Source organism: Mobula hypostoma, chromosome 17 (genome assembly GCF_963921235.1).
Source record: "Mobula hypostoma chromosome 17, sMobHyp1.1, whole genome shotgun sequence".
In the NCBI taxonomy this organism is placed as follows: Eukaryota; Metazoa; Chordata; class Chondrichthyes; order Myliobatiformes; family Myliobatidae; genus Mobula; species Mobula hypostoma.
The window spans coordinates 20,149,512-20,174,405 of NC_086113.1; the positions used below are offsets into that span (position 1 = coordinate 20,149,512).

General features: G+C 41.8%; 1 protein-coding gene across 2 annotated transcripts in view; it reads left to right on the top strand.

Moving 5' to 3' along the window:
- limd1a (LIM domains containing 1a) overlaps positions 1–24,894 on the top strand; it is a 55,521-nt gene that overhangs the window by 4,699 nt on the left and 25,928 nt on the right. For both annotated transcript variants that reach the window (XM_063069622.1, XM_063069623.1), the window contains 2 exons: positions 14,893–14,994; positions 23,743–23,810. In XM_063069622.1, coding sequence (XP_062925692.1) covers positions 14,893–14,994; positions 23,743–23,810 — 170 coding nt within the window. The remainder of the gene's footprint in view (positions 1–14,892; positions 14,995–23,742; positions 23,811–24,894) is intronic.

Below are 24,894 nucleotides of genomic sequence, written 5' to 3' on the forward strand. Positions count from 1 at the left end.
TTCCACTCTCTGTAAGATCCCATTGCCAATTTTACACCTGTAAGCCTGTTGCTAGAGCTCCCTTCAGTTCCTGTTCAGAGCTCCACTTTTCAATCTGCTTTTCTTACACTACAGGTATTTAGGGGAGCAATGAATGTCCTTTAAGGAGTCTTCATTGCTGCTTCCATAACAATTTTTTTTTGGACTCATCAGGTTGTTAGCCCTGAGTTGAATCCTCTGACCCAGAGGTCTGGTAGACCACTTTTAGTCTGACCTCTGCCCTTTGATCTGTTTGGCTTGGTGATCCTTCCAAGAGCCAAAGCAGAAAGCTCTGACTTCAGCCAACATAGCTCTCCAGGTCATTGAGGTTTGTGGTCCTCCCATGTTGTGGAGGTTACCAATGTGTATTTGAGGTTGACCTATTTAACTATAGTCTGGTAATTGCTGAATTTGGGGCGTAGTATTGTAGGATGTGCAAATTTACCACCTTGTAATGCAAGGAATGTGTATTATTAATAGTATTTATTTACTTTTGCAGTAGTAAATTCTGTAATCTCTCCAATACAATTATTCTAATTTAGTCACTGGCAGTTGCATTTTTCCCTATTCAAACAATTCCCAATGTTTTTGCTGAGGTTGTCAGGCAGAAATGGTTGAAGGAGAATTCCTTTCTCCTTTTTCCAGTGCAACATTGCTACAGTGGATTCTAGTTCCTATTTTTATTCACTCCATTTCGGAGAATAGTAAGGACAAAAAGTTTGCCTTTGTTGCATTTTTCAAGCTTTTGTGGTGCTTTTGGAAGCATTAAACAAGAAAATTGTGAGTCACACTGTTCAAGTGTCTTCTGGTGTAATGTTACAAGATCAGGTGACAAGCAGGCAAAAACACTCTGACCTTTGTCCAAATGTAGTGAGAACTGTTGAAAGAGATCCCCAGTGGTTTATTTAAGGGAGGTGTGAGGGTATTGACTTTGCCTGTCATACCTGGCATGATGCAGAGTTGTGTATATCACACACTCTTCATGATCTCGCTCATTTATGTGATCTCCAGCTTCAGAGATTAACACACCTGGCTCTCATGGCATTTATTCACTGAGGGCAGTAGTTCCAAGAACAGCTCCTACAAAAACAAAGAGCCAAACTGGAGAAATTAACAAATTCAAACATAGATGCATGCAGGTGACTCCTCATGCCCCTCTTACTTCTCTCCCGCCCCCCCCCCACAGAATTAACAAATTATCCCCCAGCAAACTAAAATATGGAATAGTATTTGTTCTGAGAATTTTTGTGTGTGTGTAGAATCAATACAGTTAGTTTTTATTAACTTGCATTTCTTGACATGTGCAGACTCTTCTTGGAATGTGACCTACCTCCAGTTTTCCCCCTAATCTGGGCCTTCATGGCCCACCGTGGTACATTTATTCAATGTTTAAATATAGCAAAATATCCCAAGATGATTAGTCACATTATCAAACAAGATTTGGCATTAAAGCACTAAGTTTTATGTCAGTTAACTAAGGGCTTGATCAAAGAAGGTTGAGCAGAGGGCACTAGAAGAGGGATAGAAAATTCTGAGTAATGCACTATGTTGCTATGTCAGCTAAGAGCGCCAGCCTCCGACTGATAATCACTTTGTCTGTGTTATGTGTGTGATTTTTATTGCTTTGATTTGTCTGTCAGAGTGAAGCTGAGTAACATTCTCGGCTTGGTTCCCCTTGACCATTTCAGGGAGGGGATTAAAGGAATTCTTCTCTATAATTACCTTAGGTTTCTTAACACTTCACTCCCCAGATTCAAAGATCTTGTGTCACTCCCCTGTTACTTCACCCATATACTACCAACTTGGCAACATCGTCCAAGTGAATGGTGCCAAGATTTAACTTGGCGCAACATGCTCCCACACATCCCTAACCTTGTGCCAATGATGATTTAGATTTAGATTCAACTTTATTGTCATTGTGCCGAGTACAAATCCAAAGCCAGTGAAATGCATTCAGCATCTGACCAGAAATGCAAAGAATGGTGTTATTTACAAAATAACTGCAAATAAAATAAGTGCTACAGCACACAAATATAAAAGTACTGAGACAGAGCAATACGGGTGTAATACTGCTTAGCGCTGTGATGTGAGGTTCAGCAGGGTCACAGCCTCAGGGAAGAAGCTCTTCCTGTGCCTGCTGGTGTGGGAGCAGAGGCTCCTGTAGTGCCTACCGGATGGGAGGAGAGTAAAAAGTCATGGTTACGGTGAGATGCATCCTTGATAATGCTTTTCGCCCTGCCCAGACAGCGTTTATGGTAGATGTTCTCAATGGTGGGCAATTGGGTGCCGAAAATCCGCTGGGCAGTTTTCACCATGCTGGAGTGCTTTGTGGTCCGATACAGGACAATTGCCATACCATACTGAGATGCAGTGGAATGTTATCCCAACATTTGGAGCTGATTAAACTACTGGAGCCTCCAAATAAATGTTGGGTCAACTAAAACTATTATCTTCACTCCACAGTACAGACTACATCTGCCAGGCACCGATTTGATCCCACTAAATGACTGCAACTCGGTGTTTCGCAACCTTTTTTTTAATCCTTGCGCCCACTTAAAGCACTTTTATACTTGCCAACACCCCCCCCCCCCAAGCACCTTCATATTTTCCAATGCCCCTCTTGGTCACAATGTACTTTTTGGTGCCCCCATAGTATTGACCATATGCTAACATAAGAAAAATTATTCGTGTTTTGTTTGTCTAAACCTAGCTTACACAGTACCTTTGCGCTGTACAACAGCTTCAATATTAATGTGATCCTTGAGCCTGATGGTTTTTAGCAAGAGTTGAAATAGCTGGCTTAGGTTGTGACAGCAAAAGCTCCAAGTCCCCATGCGTAGCAATGTCCAGGCAGTTTCTGTTTTTTGTGAGTATGTGGTTCACTGCCGGAACCCTCTTTCAACAAAGTAGGAGGATGGAAATGCAATGAAGAGCAGTTTGGCTCTTCTCCAAGTACCAGGAAATTTTGTATGACAGTGTAGCCACATTCCACAAAAGCTGACATTTTTGCAAAGCATTTTTGCTTTTTCATCATTCTGAATTTTGATAATTTCTTCTTGCAAGCTCTCTTCCGGTTCTTCCACCTTGCAAAGAAACATCTTAGGTTGTAGCCTTTTGACAGCCAACACACATCAGTAGGAAGAAGGAAGCGTTCAAACTCTCCTTCATAACTTTGGCATAACTGGCGAAATATTCTGCTATTTAATGGATGAGCTTTAATCTTGTTGATAGTAGATATTACCAGGGTCATGCTGGAGAAAAGTCACTGGCTGAGGTTTTGTCTGTGAGATGTTGACGATGAATTGCACAATGGATTGCAAGCAGACTTGGAATTTCTTTTTTCATAAGCGGCACTAAACCAGCATGGTGACCTGTCATATATCATGCTCCATCCGACGCACAAGAAATTATGTTCCTAATAGGAATACTTCTGTCCTCAATATACATTTTGAGCTTTTTGTAGTTTGATTCTCTTTTGATATTTGTTTTTAACTTTAAGAGAATCTCTTCATAAATTTTTCCATTTTTGATCAACTGTACATATGCTATTAGCAAAGCCTTGTTGTCTCATACAGCTGACTCATCCAGTTGTATCCCAAATTGTGATTTTTTTTTTGTAGCTTTGTGCAAAAGTCTGTCTTGTTTCATCAATACAATGAGCTACAGAGTTACTACTCAGAGGAATTGATTTTAAAACACTGATATCCATTTTGAGATAGTGGTGAGCACATCTGGTACAGCAGACAATCGTTCACCAATTGTATGAGATTTTCCACACTTTTTTATCATTTCAGAAATATTTTAAGAAGCAATGATACCACTATGAAGGTCATTTTTAGCTTTCTTGGCACATGACTGTGCAACGCTTTTCAAATGCTTCTTTCATCTCCTGGAACTGAGTAATAACCATATAGCCTTTTCAGGGTGTCTTTTATGGAAGCAATCTTGATGGTTTCATGGCTTCATTAGACGGAACATTCTAACTGTTTGCATCACTGTTGATATAGAAGGGACACTACACAGGATCCGCAAAATTTGTAAAGCCTACCAGCTTTGTCGTGGCCTCCCGGTACTGAGGACATGTATCATTAAGGACTCCCCTCACCCAGGACGTGTCCTCTTCTCATTGCTACCATCAAGGTGGTGGTTCAGGCACCTGAAGACACGCACTCAATGCTTTGATTGGACGATGAGCCCATGTACACTACCTCAATATTTTTTCGCTCTCTTTTTGCACTAATTTAATTTTAAAATATATTTAGTGTATTTTAGTTTTTTTTATTATGTATTGCAGTGTACTGCTGCCACAAAACAACATGTGCCATATGATATTAAACCTGATTCTGTATAACAATGAAATGGTGGTCAGGAGACCAGGAAGAACTCTTCCTCATCTTTGGACCTTTTGCATCCAGTCAAGAGCGGGTTCTGTTTCAAATTCACTTGTGGGCCAGCACTCTCTCAGTAATGGACTAATCTGACAGCACAGTTCATTGGACTCAAGTATGATACCTACCACTATTCGAGCTCAAGCAAACAAGTGTCACAAAAAAGCAGAATTAGTTCAGCCTTGTAAATTGGTTAGATATGAGCTAATATGGAAGGTATTTTGGTCAGTAGATGACATGTTTGTTTGATTTTAATTACAACCTATATCTGTCATATTATAGGTTCTGTTGGACTTGGAGTTCCTTAGACATTGATAATAAAAGGAAAATTTTTAGATTTTTGTTTTGCTTTAAGTGGATTGCAAGGGTTGGATTACCATTAACTGCAGACTAGTCATAATGGGCAGTAGGATCTCTAAGATGCCCCTTTATAAGCAGTAGTCAGGGATCCAATTGAACTTTTTATTCACCTAAGAGCCATTATTGATCCTGGGGAACTTGTGTGAACAGGTACCCACTGATACATCAGTTGCTATTAAAGACAAATTTAATCTTAGACTGTATATAACATGAAATTAAACATTGAGTGCATGAGTAATTTTCATTTTTGGGATGCAGATGACTCTAACTCTGCTAGCATTTATTGCCCTTGAAAAGATGATGGTGAGCTCCAATTTGAGCCATCATCTCCCTCTGGCAAAGTTCTCCCACTGTGTTATTAGTGGGTATTTAAAAATATTTAATCCCAATGATGATCAAATGATAATACAGAAATACACTCAATGGCCACTTTATTAGGTACCCAAGTGCATGCCCATGGACTTGTGCTGTAGCCCATCCACTTCAAGGTTTGACGTCTTGTACTCTTCTGCACACCACAGTTGGAACACGTGGTTATTTGAGTTACTGTCACCTTTCTGTCAATTTGAACCAGTCTGGCCATTCTCCTCTAACCACTCTCATTAACAACGTAGAATCGCCACTCACTGGATTTTCTTTTGTTTTTTTGCACCATTCTCCGTAAACTCTGGAGTCTGTTCTGTGTGAAAATCCCAGGAGATCAGTAGTTACTGAGATACTCAAACCATCTTATCTGCCACCAGTAATTATTCCACGCTGAAAGTCACTTCGATCATATCTCTTTCCCATTCGGAAGTCTGGTCTGAACAACTTCTGAACCTCTTGACCATGTCTGGATGCTTTTATGTGTTGAGTTGCTGTCACATGTTTGGCTGATTAGATATTTGCATTAATGGATAGGTGTACCAAATAAAGTGGTCACTGACTATACTTCCAAGTGTGACTGGGAGGAGGATCCACAGATTATGGTGTTTCAGCATACCTGAAGATCTTGTCCTTGATGGTAACTGCAAGTTACTGTCAGACTAACTTGGAGGAATAATGGCAATGCATTTTATAGATATCGCTGATTGCAGCCACAGTTTGAGATGAATATTTTGGTTAGGTAATAGAGGTATCAATCAGGGCAGCTGCTATGCCCTGGGCAGTGTCGAGCTTTCTGAGTTGTTGAATCTGTGCTCATCCTGGCGTGCGGAAAGTAATTCCTCAAGCTCTGGATGTGTGGCCCTGGAGATGATGAAAAGTTGTGGGGTGTCAAAAGATGAGCTACTTGGCCCACATCTCATCTAGCCTTGTAGCTACGGTATTTAGATAGATAGATATACTTTTGATCCCGAGGGAAATTGGGTTTTGTTACAGCTGCGCAACCAAGAATAGAGCACAAGAATAGCAATACAATTTGTGTGGTTGGGTCACTGCATTTCTAGTCAATTGTGACCTTGTATGTTTATCAATAGTACTGTCAATGAATGTGGATGATTAGTGCCTCTGTTACCCATTACCCAGTGTTTATTTTATTTATTCTTATTTTAATTTTATTTATTTAGAAATACAGCATGGTAAACAGGCCCTTCCAACCCAACAAGCCTTCAAATTGCACCCATGTGATCAATTAACCTACTGACCTGCACATCTTTGGACTTTGGGAGGAAACCAGAACACCCAGAGGAGTCCCATGCTGTCAGGAGGAGAATATACAAACTCCTTGGGGGTGGGGGCGGAAATGAACCTAGATTGCTGGAGCTGTTGTAACAGCTCTGCTGCAGTGCCGCCATTCTAGTGGCTTGTTACAGGCCGCTAATTGGCCAATGCCAAAACATTGTCGAGGTCTTGATACTTTGCAGTGTGGGTTGCTTCATTTCCTGAGAAATTGTGCAATTTAATCCCATTTCTAGTCCTTGGCAAAATTCCTATTTCTGACCTGTTTACAAATGTGAGGTGTAGGGTAGGTGTCAGTGATGCAACTGAAGATGTTTCGGTAAAAAAGTCTGCTCTGGAAAAGCTCTTGCAGTGTTGTCTTGGGCCAGGGTGATTGACCTCCAATAATCTCACCCACTTTCCTTTGTGATTCCACCCATTGGAATCATTCTTCTTGATATCTGTTGACTTCAATTTTGCCGTAGTTTCTTGATGTTATAGTTGGTTGAATCCTGCCGTCATCTGCTCGGTCCCCGCTGGAACCAATGTTGTAATGTCAGGAGCTGATTACATCCTTGAGCAAATTAAGTTGGGTAATAATGAGCACTGTTGGTGGCAAGTCCCCAACTCTTAACGGAGGTGGTGGAGTGGGGTTCCTTTAGTACCTTATCGGTCATTTTTTCCACACTGAATAGATGCCAGTGACTATAATGGCTAAAGTCTCTTCTGGAGAACAGGTTTCCAAGCACTATCTAGTTTCAAATACCTTGCTGTATCTAAAGCTGTCGGCCGTTTCTTGATATCTTCTAGAGGTAACTAGAATGGCTATGAGTAATGTTCCTGGTCAGAAGTTTGTAGGTGAAATTTCCACAAAAATCGCGTAGCTTGAAATTTTTGTATAGAATTGATGAAGCGATGTCCTTGCAATGAAACTACAAGCAGAAGGCGCTTAAAATCTCAGGAGGACACAAGGCCCTAATTTAAAAAAGACCAAGGCATGTAACCCAGTGTCACAGCAACACATATATCTCAGGAACATTGTTAATATACTGTAGATTATCTGGTCGTCGCATTATTGTTTGTGGAAGTTTGCTGTGTGCAAATTGGCTGTCCCTTTGCTTGCATTAAATATGGGAACAAAGGTTATATGCTTTGATCTGCCCTAAGGTCAAAAGCTTTAAGTTCCTCGGGGTCAATATCACAAATGACTTGACTTGGTCCAGCCAAGCAGAGTTCACTGCCAAGAAGGCCCACCAGCGCCTTTACTTCCTGAGAAAGCTAAAGAAATTTGGCCTGTCCCCAAAACCCTCACTAATTTTTATAGATGCACCGTAGAAAGCATTCTTCTAGGGTGCATCACAACCTGGTATGGAAATTGTCCTGTCCAAGACCGAAAGAAGCTGCAGAAGATCGTGAACACGGCGCAGCATATCACACAAACCAATCTTCCATCCGTGGACTCACTTTACACCGCACGCTGTCGGAGCTGTGCTGCCAGGATAATCAAGAACATGACCCACCCAGCTAACAGACCTTTCGTCCCTCTTCCCTCCAGGAGAAGGTTCAGGAGCTTGAAGACTCATACAGCCAGATTTGGGAACAGCTTCTTTCCAACTGTGATAAGACTGCTGAACGGATCCTGACCTGGATCTGGGCCGTACCCTCCAAATATCCGGACCTGCCTCTCGGTTTTTTTGCACTACCTTACTTCCCATTTTTCTATTTTCTATTTATGATTTATAATTTAAATTTTTAATACTTACTAATTTTAACTATTTTTAATATTTAATATTTGTAATCCAGGGAGTGTGAAGCGCAGAACCAAATATCGCTGTGATGATTGTACATTCTAGTACCAATTGTTTGGTGACAATAAAGTATAAAGTGTAATGTTGTATAAAATGATGCAATTGTGAGTTTTACCCAGGTAGACAAGTTACTTTAATAGTTATTACTATCAATGGTGTAGTGGTGACTGGTGAGTAAATTCTTGCCAAGAAAGAGAAATGATTGAAAAGGCAGCCTTTGAAATGAAATACAGGTACAGACATTGTCACAGGAAGGCAGCATCCATAATCGAGGGACCCCATAATTCAGGCCATGCTGTCGTCTCACTGCTACCATCAGGTAGGAGGCCGCACACCACCAGGTTCAAGAACAGTTATTGAGCCATCAGCCTCCTGAACCAGAGTGGATAACTTCACTCAACTCAACACTGAACTGATCCCACAAACTATGAACTCACTTTCAGGGACTCTTCATCTCAAGTTCTTAGCATGATTTATTTATTAATGCTTATTTGTTTTTGTATTTGCACAATTTGTCAGTCTTTGTGTGTAGTTTTCATTGATTCTATTGTATTTCTTTGTCCTACTATGAATGTCTGCAAGAAAATAAATCTTGGTATTATTTGGTGACATAAACGTACTTTGAAAATAAAATTTACTTTGAATGTTGAACTTTGGTATGGCTGCAGGATTGTGACTTGAGAGTTTTCTCTTTTTAAAGGAAGGTTAGGTGCTGTCAACCATGGAATGGCACTAGCATGAATGTTTTAAAATTTGGTGTTTTTAAAAAAAAATCTCCAGTATGTGGGCCTGATTGGCTGTTTTGAATCAAATGTATTTTATTGAGTAAGAAATGAGTATGTGTTCAATGGGGGTCACCTCTGAATAATTCACCCAAAGTTAAATAATTATATTAGTTAAAATTTTATTTAATGGTAAATATTTGTCATCACTGCAGTGGCCCTCCGCTTGGTGAGGTAGTGTTTGCACAGATGATTAAACACTGCAAGCTTTCTGGGATGAAGAACAAACCCTTTCTATGTACATATTAGGTAATGTAAAATAACAAGCTTAACACTCAGCACATTCTTCTACTTTGGGTGGATTTAGCATGGGGTTTCACTTCCTCCTGCTGGTGAACTGCTCAACATATTTAGACTTCTATATTGATGGTGTGTTTTAAATTTATGAATTATACTATTATACATTGGGCCAAATGGCCTAATTCTACTCCTTCAAGTTTGATCTGCCATTCCATCACGTCTGAATTTTATTATTCCTCTCAACTCCATATGCCTGCCTTTTCCCCATAACCTCTGACACCCTTACGAATTAACCTCCGCTTAAAATATACTCACTGACTTCATTTAGCTTGACTTTCAGGTGGTGTAACAGAGAAAAATGCATTAACTATCAGGATGCTAAGGAAGTTCTGACATTCTAATTTTGGAGTGTGCACTAGTTCGGTTTACCTCAGTAGAGCAAGAGGTGATGCTCTATCGAGTGACTTTGAATATCTGTTTTACTATATGATAATGCTTTTGAATGTTAAGGCTCTGAAACAAACCAGGAGCCATAAAGTGACCATACATCAGCTGGAACATCATCTTTTGAGGGATCAAGGTGTGATTAAAGTTAGCATCTTCCTCTACTCTGAAGATTCACTGAAGTAAATACTAAAGGACATGCACTTAAGGTGGTGGGGGGTGAGAAGTTTAAACAAGATTCAAGTGAGAAGTTTTTTTTACACACAAACTGGCAAGTGTCTGGAATGAGCTGCCAGGGGAAGTTGTAAAAGCAGATAAAATGGCACCATTTAAGAGGAATTTAGACAATGACGTGAATCGGCAAGGAAATGAGGGATGGAGACAATATGCAGGCGGATGTGTAGTTTAAATTGCTATCACAGTTGGCACAGACATTGTTGGCTAAAAAGCCTGTTCCTGTGCTGTACTGTTCCCTATTTTGCAAACAGGTGATTGTAGAGGTCAGTCTGACATTTGCATAATAGAAGTAGAGATATGAATAGGCCATGTGGCTCCTTGACCTTGTGCTGCCATTCAAGAAAATAAGGGCTGTTTTAACTCCACTTACCTCTATCCTCATGCCTTGATCACTTTTATTGATTCAATATCCATTGATCTCCAAACTGAATATACTTTGTGATCGAGCCTTCAGGGTAGATAATCCAAAAATTCTAATAGTTTTCTTGTGTTCCTTACAACTGATTAAGTACTCGTGAAGCGAAATCGCCATTGTAATGTGAGGAAGTCAGCCAATTTATTCATAGCAAGCTCCAGCAGACTGGGATACCATAAGATCATTTGGTTTTGTGATATTGGTTGAACTTTAAGACAGGGTGGGGATGGTGCAGGGGGGTGGTGGGAAATAATATTGGCCAACATTAAAATTGTGCATTGATCTTGGTTAAGGGCAGATAAGGGTGGAAAGGGAAGTTGTCATTCAACACGCAATGCATCCAACAGGGATGTCATTCTAGATTTTTGTGTTTCAGTTGGTGGAATAGGACAACCTACAGTTTCCTGATGTGGAGGTCACTGGTCTGAATAAGTAACCATTGTGGGTGGATGAGGCAAGGACAAGAGTTCTCGAGAGATGTAGCATGGACACAGGCCATTTGGCCCGTTGAGTCTACACTGCTCACTTTACAGCAACTCTACATCAATCCTTATTTATTGACCCTTACATTTTCTTCAACTCTCTCCTTGACCCCTCCAGTTCTAACACTTGCATGAGCTAGAGGTAATATACAGTGGCCAAATAACCATCTTGCACACCTTTAGAGAGAAATGAAGGAAATAAAAACAGCCATGAGAAAAATGTGTGTACTTCACATAAACAACATCTGTGCTGGTGATTCAGCTTGGGACTCTAGTATTGTAAAGCAGTGGTACTATGAGATATGTCACTGTGCTTGGGAGCTCCACATATACGTATATAGGTTGGGAAGTTGTTGTGAGAGGTTTACTGGCGACATCTCAATAAGATGGGATCATCTCAACAGGATGACAAAGAAGTAGATCGGAGGTAGATGGCATGGTTGTTCTTGTAGGTAAGAGTTCTCAATTATAATAATGATACCAGTGGAAAACGATCTAAAATTGAAAGTGCAGATAGGGAAATCTGGTTGCATAGGGGTAAACATGCCTCTGATTTGGAAGTTGTACTGTAGTCGATATTTTTTTGACAGGGCCATGACAAGGGCATATTTCTAAGGGAGGAAAAGCATTTGAGCAAAGGCAACTTAGTATAATACCAATGAAACTGGGGAGAGAAATTGTGTTATTTGTAGTTTGATGGGAATGAGGTTAAGGGAGCAAGAGGTGGATTTTGTGGACAAAATAAACTTCGATAGGATTTGAGATGAGAAACCAGAGGCAGCTATGAAATATGTTTAAATGGTTAGGCAAAGGGAAGAGTGAAATGTAACAGAGACTTGAGATGGTCAAGTAGATGGTCCTCCCCCTCGTACCCCATCTGTTATTTATTTATATACACACATTCATTCTTCCCCCCCCTCCCCCCCTCTCCCCCCCTCCCCTTTTTCTTCCTCTGTCCCTCCGACTATACCCCTTGCCCATCCTCTGGGTTTTTTTTTCCTGCCCCTCCTCCTTTCTCCCCGGGCCTCCTGTCCCATGATCCTCTCTTATCCCTTTTGCCAATCACCTGTACAGCTCTTGGCTCCATTCCTCCCCCTCCTGTCTTCTCCTATCATTTTGGATCCCCCCCCCACCAACTTTCAAATCTCTTACTAGCTCTTCCTTCAGTTAGTCCTGACGAAGGGTCTCGGCCTGAAACGTCGACTGTACCTCTTCCTAGAGATGCTGCCTGGCCTGCTGCGTTCACCAGCAACTTTGATGTGTATTGATTGAGATGGTCAATGTCTTACTGACCAGAAGCTTCCCTCTAGTAGATGTTGAAAGGCAGGGAGGAGGAATTAAGGAGAACTGAAGAAAAAAATTATGGATTGCTCCTTTTTAGCTACAGGTTAATTCTGTAGCAATTAGCTGTTAGGGCACCATTTGGCAGATGGTCCATTTGTGCCTGCTGACTAAATCATTGCCAAATAAAGTGATTATGGCTCAAATCATCACACCTACATTTGACACATTGTTCAGAGCAAGGATCATTTTATAAACCATTGTATCACATTACATCGGACCTACCATTGTTTGGTCATGAAAGGTACGCTTTAGATTCAGAAATAAATATTCACCAGTTAATAAACTTACAGAAGTGAGTTCTGCGTTCTTCTGAAGAGGAAAAGGTTTGATATCTTTTGAAGCAAATAAACGGTCATTACTTGTGGGGCTGAATCATATAATGAGGAGGTAGATCTATGGGACACCATTGGGGACACCACTGACCAATCTTTAGAAGGACATTGGTTCAACTTTAGTTCTTTATTTCTGTCATTATCTTTGGTGTTCCCCAAGCTCTGATGATTGAACCTCCTCTGCAGAGTATTGTTCAGAGGATTGCTTTGGAATGGGTGTTCTTTCCTCTCAAGTTAAATTACATGATAAGAAGCATACCTGCCCTGGCCCACAGAAGTTTGCTGAAATGGCAGTTGTATCAGTGACATGCAGAGTGTTCAGGTAGAGAGTGCTGTTAAAGTAAGCTTAAAAGGAATTCTAAATTTAGCATTGTTTATTTATTCATGGAATGTGAATATTATTGATGACTGTTGTTTAATACCTTTGACTCAATCAAGGATCAGATCAGTAAGAGCATAGAATTCTTTCCATTAAGGATCAATTTTTTTTAAATGCAGTAAGTTCATGGTCATCATTATCAATAAAATTTTAATTCCAATTTTATTTAACTCAATTTCAAGTATTCAGCATCATACCGAGCACTGGAGTGACTCAGTGGGTCGGGCTGAATCTGTGGAGGGAACATGTTTCGAGTGGAAATCTTTCATCTGGACTAAGATAAAGAGGGGGTGAATTGAATGGATGGAGTAGGAGCCAGCAAGTGATAAATGGATCCATTGAGGAGGGAGGGAGTAATTGGCTGATGAGGCAGGGTTGAGAGTGGGATTAGATTTCAGCTTCTTCAACATAAACTACCAGCAGTAGCTGAGATTTTGTTAAAATACACAAATTAATGTTCTTTCACTGTTGTACCAAGCACTTCTCTCAATGTGGTTAACGTTCAATGCTCTTACTGGTTCCTCTCAAATTTCCTTCTCCGTTGGCATTGTTTGTTGGAATGAAATTCTCAAATTCAGCATTGTAACAGAGGAATGGAAGCCTTTAGTCTGGAGAGCTGTTCAGTCATTGAAAAGTACAGCACAAGCAGGCCCTTCAGCCCATCTAGCGCATGCCAAACTCTCATTGACTTGCACTGGGACCATAGCCCTGCGTGAAGATGGAAAGGGGGATTTTGGTCCACCAAGTCTCTAGTCATAGTCATACTTTATTGATCCCGGGGGAAATTGGTTTTCATTACAGTTGCACCATAAATAATTAAATATTAATAGAACCATAATTAGTTAAATAGTAATATGTAAATTATGCCAGGAAATATGTCCAGGACCAGCCTATTGGCTCAGGGTGTCTGACCCTCCAAGGGAGGAGTTGTAAAGTTTGATGGCCACAGGCAGGAATGACCCTATGACGCTCTGTGTTGCATCTCGGTGGAATGAGTCTCTGGCTGAATGTACTCCTGTGCCCACCCAGTACATTATGTAGTGGATGGGAGACATTGTCCAAGATGGCATGCAGCTTGGACAGCATCCTCTTTTCAGACACCACCGTGAGAGAGTCCAGTTCCATCCCCACAACATCACTGGCCTTACGAATGAGTTTGTTGATCCTGTTGGTGTCTGCTGAAGTACACGTTTTTACACAATCCCAATCTAATCCACGTTATTGTTAGTTTTCTATCAGCTCCACCAAAGGGCAATTTAAGTGGTTAATTAGCCTGTCAGCCTGACCATATTTTGGATGTGGGAGGGAACTCGTGTTCATGTGCAGGAAATGTACACACCACACAGATGGTGCTGAAGGCCAGTATCGAACCTGGGTTGCTAGAGTCGAGGGGCAGAAATTCTGCCAGCTCTGCCACCCTTTCTTTGACCGCCTGGCTGTGCCATGAATGGATTTTGTTTGGTCAAGCTGTGATGAGGGAATGGAATGTAGTTTCTTTTGGACTGATAGGTTTTGCATCTGTATAGTGCCTTTCATTGTGTGTGCGTCAGTGCACTTTACAGTCAGTAAAAACTTTATAGGACTAATTGTTATAGGAAACATGGCAGCCATTTTTTTTGCACACATACATGTGCTTCCTCTGTGGTAAAGACAAAATGCTCTGATTAGATGTTTATTGGTGGCTATGTACAATTTAAAAAAAAACACCTGGGGTTAACTCTTCAAAATGTTCTTTTATTTTGTACTGTCTGAGAGCAAGGAGGGTTTCGCTTACTGTCTTGTCCAAAGGGAGCTCTTCCCCTAACTACATAGGATTCCTTCAGTAACGCTCTGATATTTTTGTACTATAGGTTTTGTACTATTGAAAATAATTTCCATTAATCTACGGTCCTCCACCAACTGGACCATTCTTCTACCTCACTGTAATTCTGTAATCAGTGGACAGCTTTGAGTACTGGGTAATGATGGGTAAACTTTCTGCTGTTGGTCATTTAAAGTGAGTGTTTCCTTTTAACTCTTTCCCAGGGACTTGCGTGAAGTGTAACAAAGCGGTGTACGGAGCACACCAGGCATGCCAGGCCATGGGCCACCTATACCATGACACCTGTTTCACCTGCAGTGCCTGCAGTAAGTAACACTTTATCCGATTGATTCTATGAATGACAGGTGATGATTTGTTTGCGGTTTGATGTTCTGAAGAATTGTGCCTCTCAATGCCCTCTTGGTTCTTTTTCAAATTTCCAAGAGCAAAGACGTTTGGCTGATTGAATCTGTGGTTAATCTCCTGCTTTGTTGGGCACTTTCCCTCCATCCTCAAAAATAGAGCTTTCTGCTGGCCAAGCCTTTTAATTCCCCATCCCCATTCCCGTTCTAACACGTCTGCCTTCGGCCTCTTCTCCTGCCATGATGAGGTCACTCTCAAGTTGGAGAAGCAACACCTCATATTCCATTAAGGTAGCCTCCAATTTCTCCAACTTCCAGTAATTTCTTTTCCTCCCTCTCCCTTTCCTCGTCTTCCATTCCCCACTCTGGCATCTTATCTCTTCTCCTCACCTGCCAATCACTTCTCCTTCGTGTCCCTCCTCCTTCCCTTTCTCCAATGGTTAACACCCCTCTTCAGTACTTCTCCTTCCCCCCCACTCCCCCACATCACCTTCCAGCTCCTTACTTCACGTATCACCTTCCAGCTTGTACTCCTTCCCCTTCCCCCAACCACCTTATTCTGGCATCTTCCCAATTCCTTTCCAGTCCCGATGACGGGTCTTGGCTCCTAAATACTGACTTGTTTATTCATTTGCATGGATGCTGGCTGACCTGCTGAGTTCCTCCAGCATTTTGTGTGTGTGGTTTCCTGGCCTCTTTTTCAACGCTCGCCTTAAATTTGGATGCTCTGTTTGTTGCACCTTGGAAGCAGTTTATGTACTCCGTCCACAGACTTCATAACTCCAATACGTCTTTCATATCTGTCTTGCCTTTTGCTGCTGTAAGGAGAACAATCTGCTACTTTGATTTTTTTTTCCCACATAACTTATCCTTGGAATTATTCCAGTGAATTGTACTCTGCATCCTCTCAAATTCCTTGTGTCCTTGCGAGTGGTACCTAGAATCTGATCCCGTTCCAGTTGGGATCAAACTATCTTATGTAAGTTCAGCATCATTTCCTGGCTTTTGTACTTCATATGGTGTACTTATCAATGCCAGGATGATATATGGTATTAATCTATATAACAGATTAAGATGAGTTCTGTAATCGGTACTTAAATCAGCATCTGCTCAGCAGTGCATAAGGATTGTCTTTGAAGCAAGTATAGAAAAGACTGCTTTTTGATGATAATGGTTGTAATGGTGCTACCTTTAAGACTCTGCCTACTTCTGTTCTAAAATCACATTAGATTAGATTAGATTATGAGAACACTCAGTCCTCGTTTATTGTCATTTAGAAATGCATGCATGCATTAAGAAATGATGCAATGTTCCTCCAGAGTGATATCACACAAAAAAAGGACAAACCAAAAACTAACACTGACAAAGCCACATAATTATAACATATAGTTACAGCAGTGCAAAACAATACCATAATTTGATAAAGAACAGACCATGGGCACAGTAAAAAAAAAAGTCTCAAGTCCCGATCGACTCCTATAGTCCCTGATAGCAGGTGGCAAAAAGGGAGAAACTCCCCTGCCATAAACCTCCAGGCACCGACAACTGCCGATGCGTTGGAAGCACCCGACCACAGCCGAGTGAGTCCATCCGAAAACTTCGAGCCTCCGACCAGCCCCTCCGATACAGCCTCCCAAGCGCCATCCTCTGCCGAGCGCCTTTGACCTCGTCCCGGCCGCCAAAACAAGCAAAGCCGAGGACTCAGAGGCCTACTTTATATCCCTATTCTTTAGTTAGTTTCCTATAAGTGAAGATGCAGAGTATTAATTTCATAGCCATTAGACTGGCTTTTGAAAACCCATCCACTTAAATCTGGCTTTGGTGTATTGATACCTCGGGCATGATTTAAATTTGGTAATGACAAAGAGGCTAGATGAGAAGTGCCGAGATTTTAAGGATCATGGGAATTGGGGCTTTACACAGAAGAAAAAGGTGAGACTATGGAAAGGGAGAATTTAAAAATCAAAGCATTTTTTTTTTCTGGAAGCAAGGAAATATTTATATAAAGAGGAAGAGTTGCAGATTTTCATTGGGGCAGGAGGGATCAAGGGATATGGAGAGAAATCTGAAATATATTGAATTTGGATGATCTTACTGAATGTTGGATTGATTCAAAAGGTCAGATGACCCACTTAATCCATTTTCTGTGTCTGAAAGTGGCAGACACAGAAAGATAATGGACAGTGGCCTGCAGCAAAATAGGCAGCTGTTTTCAATAAATTATTTAAATATAATAGAAGCAATAATGAAGAATTGCCTCCATTAAGGGGATTGTCACGAATGGTTTGGAAAGAAGCTGAAAGATCAAAGCTTTTAGTAAGAATTGTCCTCAAGGTATTCCATAGTGAAGCATGTTAATCAAATAAAGCAAATTAAGGTTTGTCCAAACTAGTGAAGAAAGGTGCCTTTCTTTCCTTTTTTTAAATTCCGAGTTCCACATCTCTTAGTCCACCTAGACAGGAAATGCATGCTGCAGCTTTAACATATAGTGTTAAGGTGAGATTATACAATGGTCAGCCATGACGTTAATGATGCAAAGGTTCTATGGGGGGAAAAAAAATGGCCATATGAAAAAAATGGTCCTGCCAGAGGGTCTCGGCCCAAAACGTTGAATGTACTTTTTTCTGTAGATGCTGCCTGGCCTGCTGAGTTCCTCCAGCATTTTGTGTGCATTGCCATATGCTAGGCTAGTTTGAATTGGCCACAGCATTTGAGGGATTGCATGTCCTTGAGGGAAGGAAGGGTTTCTGCTCTCTTTGCCCTGTTGTTCTTACATGTGACTCCAGACTCACTGTTGAAGTTACTGCTAACTATCCTTTTGAAATGATCCAGCAAAAACCACTCAGTTGAATAAGAGTGAAAGGTAGAAAATAATGTTTGATCTTGCCAGCAATTCCCATATTCTGTGAATCAATTTAAAAAATCAGTGGAAGCAACTGATTAAAGCTTGACGAAACGAGGATGCTAGAATCATCTGAAGAAGTCCCTCTTGAGTTGCTAAATTACAGTCCCTGAGCTCTAACAACAGCTGGAGCAAATCCACCTCAAGGACTCCCAACAGTTCAGGGGGACATCTCGCCACCTCCTTCTCAAGGTTAGTTACTGATGGCAGGGCCAGCACCCTCAACATGTGAATGAACTAAAAACTGGTTTTCTGGTTGTATGTGAGGACTGAATTCATCACAGCCAAGAAAGCTCACCATGCCTCTACTTTCTCAAGGGGCTAAAGAATTCTGGCATCTCCCCATCGACCCTTACCAATTTTTACTGATGTGTCATGGAAAGCAATCTATCTGGATGTATCACAGCTTGGGCATGGCAACTGCTCTGTCTGTGACTGTAACAATCTGTAGAGTTGTGGACACAGCTCAGTGTTTTACAGAAACCAGCCTCCCTTCTATACCTCAGTAAAGCAGCCAGGATAATCAAAGACCCACTCACCCTGGACGTACTCTATAATCCCCCCCCCCCCCGCCTGTCAGATTGAAGATACAAAGGCCTTGAAAGCATGCTGTACTAAGCTCAATGGTGGCTTCTGCCTCATTGCCACCAGACTAGTAAATATTTCCCTATTTCTACACCATGACCTGTTGAACATTACCTCCTCGTGCAGCATCCTTTTTCTTCACTCCAAATAAATAGTCTCCGAAATTTAAGGCCTATTGTTTACACTGCATTCTCCATGCCTCTAGCAAACAGACTAGTTTTCAAGTCGCTAATTACTGCTATGTTGGTGAAAACAAGTAGTTTGTGCAGAACCAGTTTCCACAAGGTGTGTGATAATAGTATGATTCTATGTTTTGAGTGTTGTCAACTACGAGTCAACATTTGGGCCTCTTCCTGTTTTAGACTTTGTGTGTGTGCCTGAGGGAGTGCGTGAGGCCTTTTGGTTTAATGTATCTTCCTTAAGGATGAATAGTATCACTAACAACACACACAAGATCATCTAGGAACTCAGCAGGCCAGGCAGCATCTATGAAGAAAAAAAATACAGTCGACGTTTCAGGCCAAAACCCTTGTCCTGCTGAAGAGGTTTGGCCTGAAACATTGACTGCTTTTTTTGCATAGATGCTGCCTGGCCTGCTGAGTTCCTCCAGTGCTTTGTATGTGTTGCTCAAATTTCCAGCATCTGCAGATTTTCTCTTGTTGGTTAGCATGTCTAATGCTCGTTTCTAAGTTAGTTTTTGATTCTTAGCAACCCTGAAAAGGTGCTAACTATGAAATCAACAGAGGTTAAAGGTTATTTGTGAATTCCCTAAATTAGTGAGGTCCACCCAGAAGATGGGCCTGGTGCTGTTGGGCGATAAGTGATCGAAGTAAACACTCTTAAACTTGCATTGATGCTGATATACATCCTAGAATGCACTAGGACACATCATCACTGATGTAACCTGGTGATCAGGTGTTTCGGGTCTTTCAACTTCAGACACCCTCGCCCAGGCGATCTGGCCAGGGTTGATCAGGTCCTGGCTTATGTCCCAGCAGCTTTGGTCCACAGGTCACACCTCTTGATCCATAGCCTTCTGAAGCCTCCGTGTTGGTCCTGATGGCTCTTTTCTTTGCAGCCCCCATAAAACCGAAAAGAGAGTAGGTTCTGCAAAGCGAGCTGCCAATAAAACCTCTACACCCACCTCTATAGCCTTGTGTCATTAAAGATTACGGGAAATATGGATGCAAGTGGCCCTGGATGTGATTCATTGTGTTTAAAATTCCCAAATTATCTGCCTGGGAATTGGGGGTGTGGAATTTTGGACTGCGATTTGGACCAACAAAATGTCATCGACTCCACTTCTTGTCTTCGTTGTTGTATTCCCTGTTGCCCACTACTGGGAGAGCTGACTGAGATTTCCAGGATATTTAAATCCCTGGTCAAGAAGAGAAGAAAATTTAATTGCAGCCCATAAAGGGAGGAATGAATTTGTTGATGGAGGAAGTTTAGCCTTTCAGCCAGGGTCAAGATCTTTGTAACATAATTTTGACATTGGATCGCGTAAGATTAAAGTTTTCAGTATGATTGTGGGTTGAAACCTGCTCTTACAGGCACTGCCTTTTCACATTCCACCCACTGGTTTCTGTGGGGTGTGTGTGTGTAGGCAGCTGCACTTTTAAAACACCCGTTCCCTTCCCCCACCTCCCGACAAATTTGGAGCATTTTGGAATGTTCACAAGGCTTGTGAAAAAAGTTGTTGCTGTTGACTACGACCAAGATTAGTTGTCCCTTATTGGTTAAAAATAGAGATGACGCTGTTAGCCCACTGAGAGCCAGAATTTTATGCATCAAAAGACAGTCCAAGGAAGACTTAAGTTAAGTGGATCACATTTCTATTATAATTTGTATCAATTAGTTTCGGAACCATGAGGATATAGTTGATTAGCTTCTGTTCAAATTCTCAGTTATACTGATTTTAACTGGGGGGGAAATCTCTTAATCTTCTGTTCTCCCCTTCCTCCCAGCTCACTTTTTCTCCACATTCGATCCTTCAATCTTTTTTCCTAACTTGTTTTCCTTTCTTGCTCTTTGCCTGTTTTTCCATGTAGTCCTTTGCACTCTTTCTCAGTTTCCTTTTGATACCTTCTCCCTCATGCACTTTGCTCTCCGTGTTGTGTCACTTTCACCCTACGCCGCCCCACCCCATGCAATATAACCGATGACTTTTGAGTATCCTGAGAAACTGCAGCCCTAGGGAACGAGATCGAGACAAAGCCCAGGCTGCTTGGCAGCTGCTCCTGCTGACGACCAAAAGGAGCATGATTATCCTTTTGTTGAGGGAAAAACTCGTAGTGTGATTACAAATTCTGGGCATTGAAAACCCTGCCTTCTAAGAGCCTAAAAAGAAAGATGAAATTGAGTTATTTTACAATTGGTTTGTTGAGCTTTAGCGATGTTTTAACATTAAAAGCTGTTATAAATGCAGACAAGATTTAGAACAGAAAAGTTGGTGACTAAACCTATCAGCAGGAAAACTTTTTGTATGATTCAGAAACACAGTTAAACTCTGGTATCCTGTTACCTGGCTATTCAGAAATCCTGAAGGTTTGGCATTTGCTTCACTGGTTGATGTTTCTGATGTTACCTTTTTAAGCTCACCCAGTTCACTAGAAAATTTTATTACACTATTGTGTAAAACCTGGAACAAAAAAAAGTAAGTTAAGTGTGTTGGTTTATTAATGGGAATAATATCTAATAGTCCAGAAAATCTTGTGATCTAGCACTGCCAAAGTCCTGGCTATGCCATATTAATGGAGTTTTTCCTTCATGAAGTTACATTTTTATCAGCACTCAATTTTCAAAACCTGCTCAATAAGTGATCTAGTCACTCTGTTTTAGGAAGGATGTGATGTATAGGAGATGCATCAGCATATTTCTGGGGTTGCGGTGTTCTGGAGAGACTGGATGGGTTGAGTTGTCCCCTTTGGAATGGGGAAACCTGATTAGCAAATTCTTGAAAGCAAAATAAAGTTTTGAAAGGTGTTGGCTCAAAATGTTGACGGTTTATTTCTTTCCGTAGATGCCGCCTGACCTGCTGAGTTCCTCCAGCATCTGGGGTGTTGCTGCGAATCTGCGTACATTTCCTGTTCATTGCTTTTTCTACATTCACTTAAAGGGAACGGAGAAGTACCAATGCAGCTAGAGGAACTCAGCAAGTCGGGCAGCATCTTTGGAACGGAATAAAGAGTTGACGTTTCAGGCCAAGACTCCTCATCAGGACTGCTGTTCATCTTCAGGAAGTGACATCCATCACTGAGAGCCCTCACCTTCTGGGACGTCTCCTCATCACATTAGTACCATCAGGGAAATGGTAAAGGAGCCCAAAGATCCACACTTACAGGGATTCAGAAACAGCTTTTCCCCTTTGCCAACGTATTTCTGAATGGTTCAAGAACAATACCTCATTGTTCCTGTAGAATGCAGTGATGTTGATCCAGGGGTTCTTTGGAAGTCAAGAATGAGGTGTAATTCTTGTAAATATAGCAATTGTATTGGATGTTCATAACAACAAAAAGTAATAGTAGTCCTTCTACAGTAAGAGAAAGCAAAGGTGAAGGAAAAGGCAAAGAAGTTATGGTCAGCTTTACTAAATAGAGAGATAAAGCACATTCCAGTGATAAGAGCAAACTTATGAAACAGCCAGATTCAGTGCTGTGACACAGGCCGCAGAGAAACTTGTAGAAAAATACAGTGATAGCTTTCCTACTATTTCACAGACATATAGGTCATTATATAAGATTCTAAGCAAGCATAGGAAAATTAAGCTGCTTAGTTGTAATATGTGTCTTTACACTGTACCGCTGACACGTGGCAATAAATATGCAATATGTCAGTGATAACAGATCACCTGAAACCAAGACAAAATCTGCAGATGCTGGAAATCCAGCGCAATGCACAAAATGCTGGAGGAACTCAGCAGGCCAGGCAGCGTCTACGGAAAAGAGTACAGTCAGCATTTCGGGCCGAGACCCTTCATCAGGACTGGAGGAAAAAAAGATGAGTCAGAGTAAGAAGGTGGGGGAGGGGTGAGGTAAGGAGCTGGGAAGTTGATTGGTGGCAGAGATACAGGGCTGGAGAAGGTGGAATCAGACTGGAGGGGACAGAAGGCCTTGGAGGGAAGAAAAGGGGGAGGAGCACCAGAGGGAGTGATGGGCAGGTAAGGAGATGAGGTGAGAGAGGGAAATGGGAATGGGGAAGTGGGGAGGCATTACTGGAAGTTCGAGAAATTGATGTTCGTGCTATCAGATTGAAGGTTACCCAGAAGGAAGGTGTTGCTCCTCCGACCTCAGTGTGGCCTCATCGCAACAGTAGAGGAGGCCATGGACTGACATATTGGAATGGGAAGTGGAATTAAAATGAGTGGCCACTGGGAGATCCCTCTTTCTGACAGGCGGAGTGTAGGTGCTCGGCAAAGCGGTCTCCCAATCTACGTTGGGTTTTACCGATTTATAGGAGACCACACCTGGAGCGCTGGATACAGTAGATGATCCCAACAGACTCTCAGGTGAAGTGTCGCCTCACCTGGAAGGACTGTTTCGGGCCCTGAATGGTAGTGAGGGAGGAGCTGTAGGGGCAGGTGTAGCACTTGTTCTGCTTGCAAGGGTAAGTGCCAGGAGGGAGATCAGTGGGGAGGGACGAATGGACGGGTTTGTCGTGTAGGGAGCGATCCCTGTGGGAAGCAGAAGTGGGAGGTTGGGGGAGGGGGATGTGCTTGGCGGGATCCCGTTGGAGAAGGCGGGATTCTGAGAACTGTGAACAACATTGCATCTGTGGGTATTGGAGGCCATTGTCAAGTTGTACACTAGTCACAGTGCAATGAAGGTATTTTCCATGAAGATGAAGTGGTAAACCAACAGAAACTTCCCATCAATTCAACCCTCAAAATTTCATATTGACTCATTTCTTAAGAGAAATCAGTGACTTGTTGATCTTGGCATGATCATTTTCACGTCTCAACCTCAGGTTGGTGGTAGTGAATGTGGGAAGAAAGTCAACCTAATCAAAGCTCGGTTTGTAACAAACTTTGTGTTCATCCTCTCAGTGCGTGGACAATCTGAAAGTGGCTATAACTGCTGAAATGTTATGACAGGAAAACTAGCAATCCCTTCTGGATAGTGGTCCTGCTGATGTGTGTTTTCCAAACCTGGCATTACTTCATGTATTGATTTCCTATGCATTCATCTGGTTTATCTCTGATCCTTAAATGTTGTATGCTTCCACAGGTAGAAGATTGCGAGGCAAAGCTTTCTACTTTGTCAATGGCAGGGTATATTGTGAGGAGGATTTTCTGGTGAGTTACATTTCCCATGCGGCAACTTGGTATTGACAGGCAAGTCTAGAGTTCTGTGATCCCCAAAATGAATTACCACTGCTTTGCAAGCCTACCTTCAGCCATTGAAGTTGAGGGTGCTTAAATTATTTCTCCAAACCACTCTGCCTCTTGAATTCTCATCTCTTAAGCTGCTGTATTTACCTCTTGACCATCTGCTCCACTGTTCCCCTTTCCTGCTTGTAAGTCCAATTTTGTTTGATAATGTTTCTGTAAAATACACTGGGATGTCTCTTTTATGCTGAAAGTGTCGTGTAGAGGCATATATTGTGGGTGCTGCTGTTCTTTGAGGCTCTACAGGTCACCCTTGGGCAAGTATAGCACCTGTTTACCCCCCCCCCACCCAATCAGGGTCAGGTATCACGGTCGTATGAGCAGCTGGTACATATCACAAGTCCTGGTTATGTGACCACTGACACCAGGCACACAATCCCTGAAGAATATTGATGATAGCTGGGATCACCCCTCTTTTAAAGAGGTTGCCCAGAAGAAGGCAATGCCAAACCACGTCTGTAGGAAGAATTTGCTAAGAATAATCATGGTCAAAGGCCATGATTGCCCATGTCATACAACACGGCGCGATACATAATGCTGATGATGACCACTGTGTGCATTGATTGCGTACACCTAGCAATCTCCATCTCCATGTGAGGAACTCCATTGCCCAGTGCAAACAGATTGGTTGAATTTACTAAGTAATGATCCAAGCATTGGTATTTTGGCATATTTCAGGTGGAAGGTCAATTGCAGTGTGCAAGATCCATGTTTTTAAATGGACTTGAGTACACCAGGTCAGAGTGAGCTTGAAGTGCTTTGTCCATTGGTACAGAGAAATTAACTGTACCCTGAAATGGGTGAGGTTCTACTGATTAAAGTAACTTGGACTTTACTTTCTGAAATCTCAGTGAACTCCACAATGATGCTGGCTGCTTTACTGAAGCTGTAAGAAGTATAGAAAGTGACTAGAGGAGAGGCTGGTTCTGGTGATGTGCTGAGCTGTGTCTAGCATCTTCTCTAAGGACTCTGTCTGTACTTCTCATTGCCT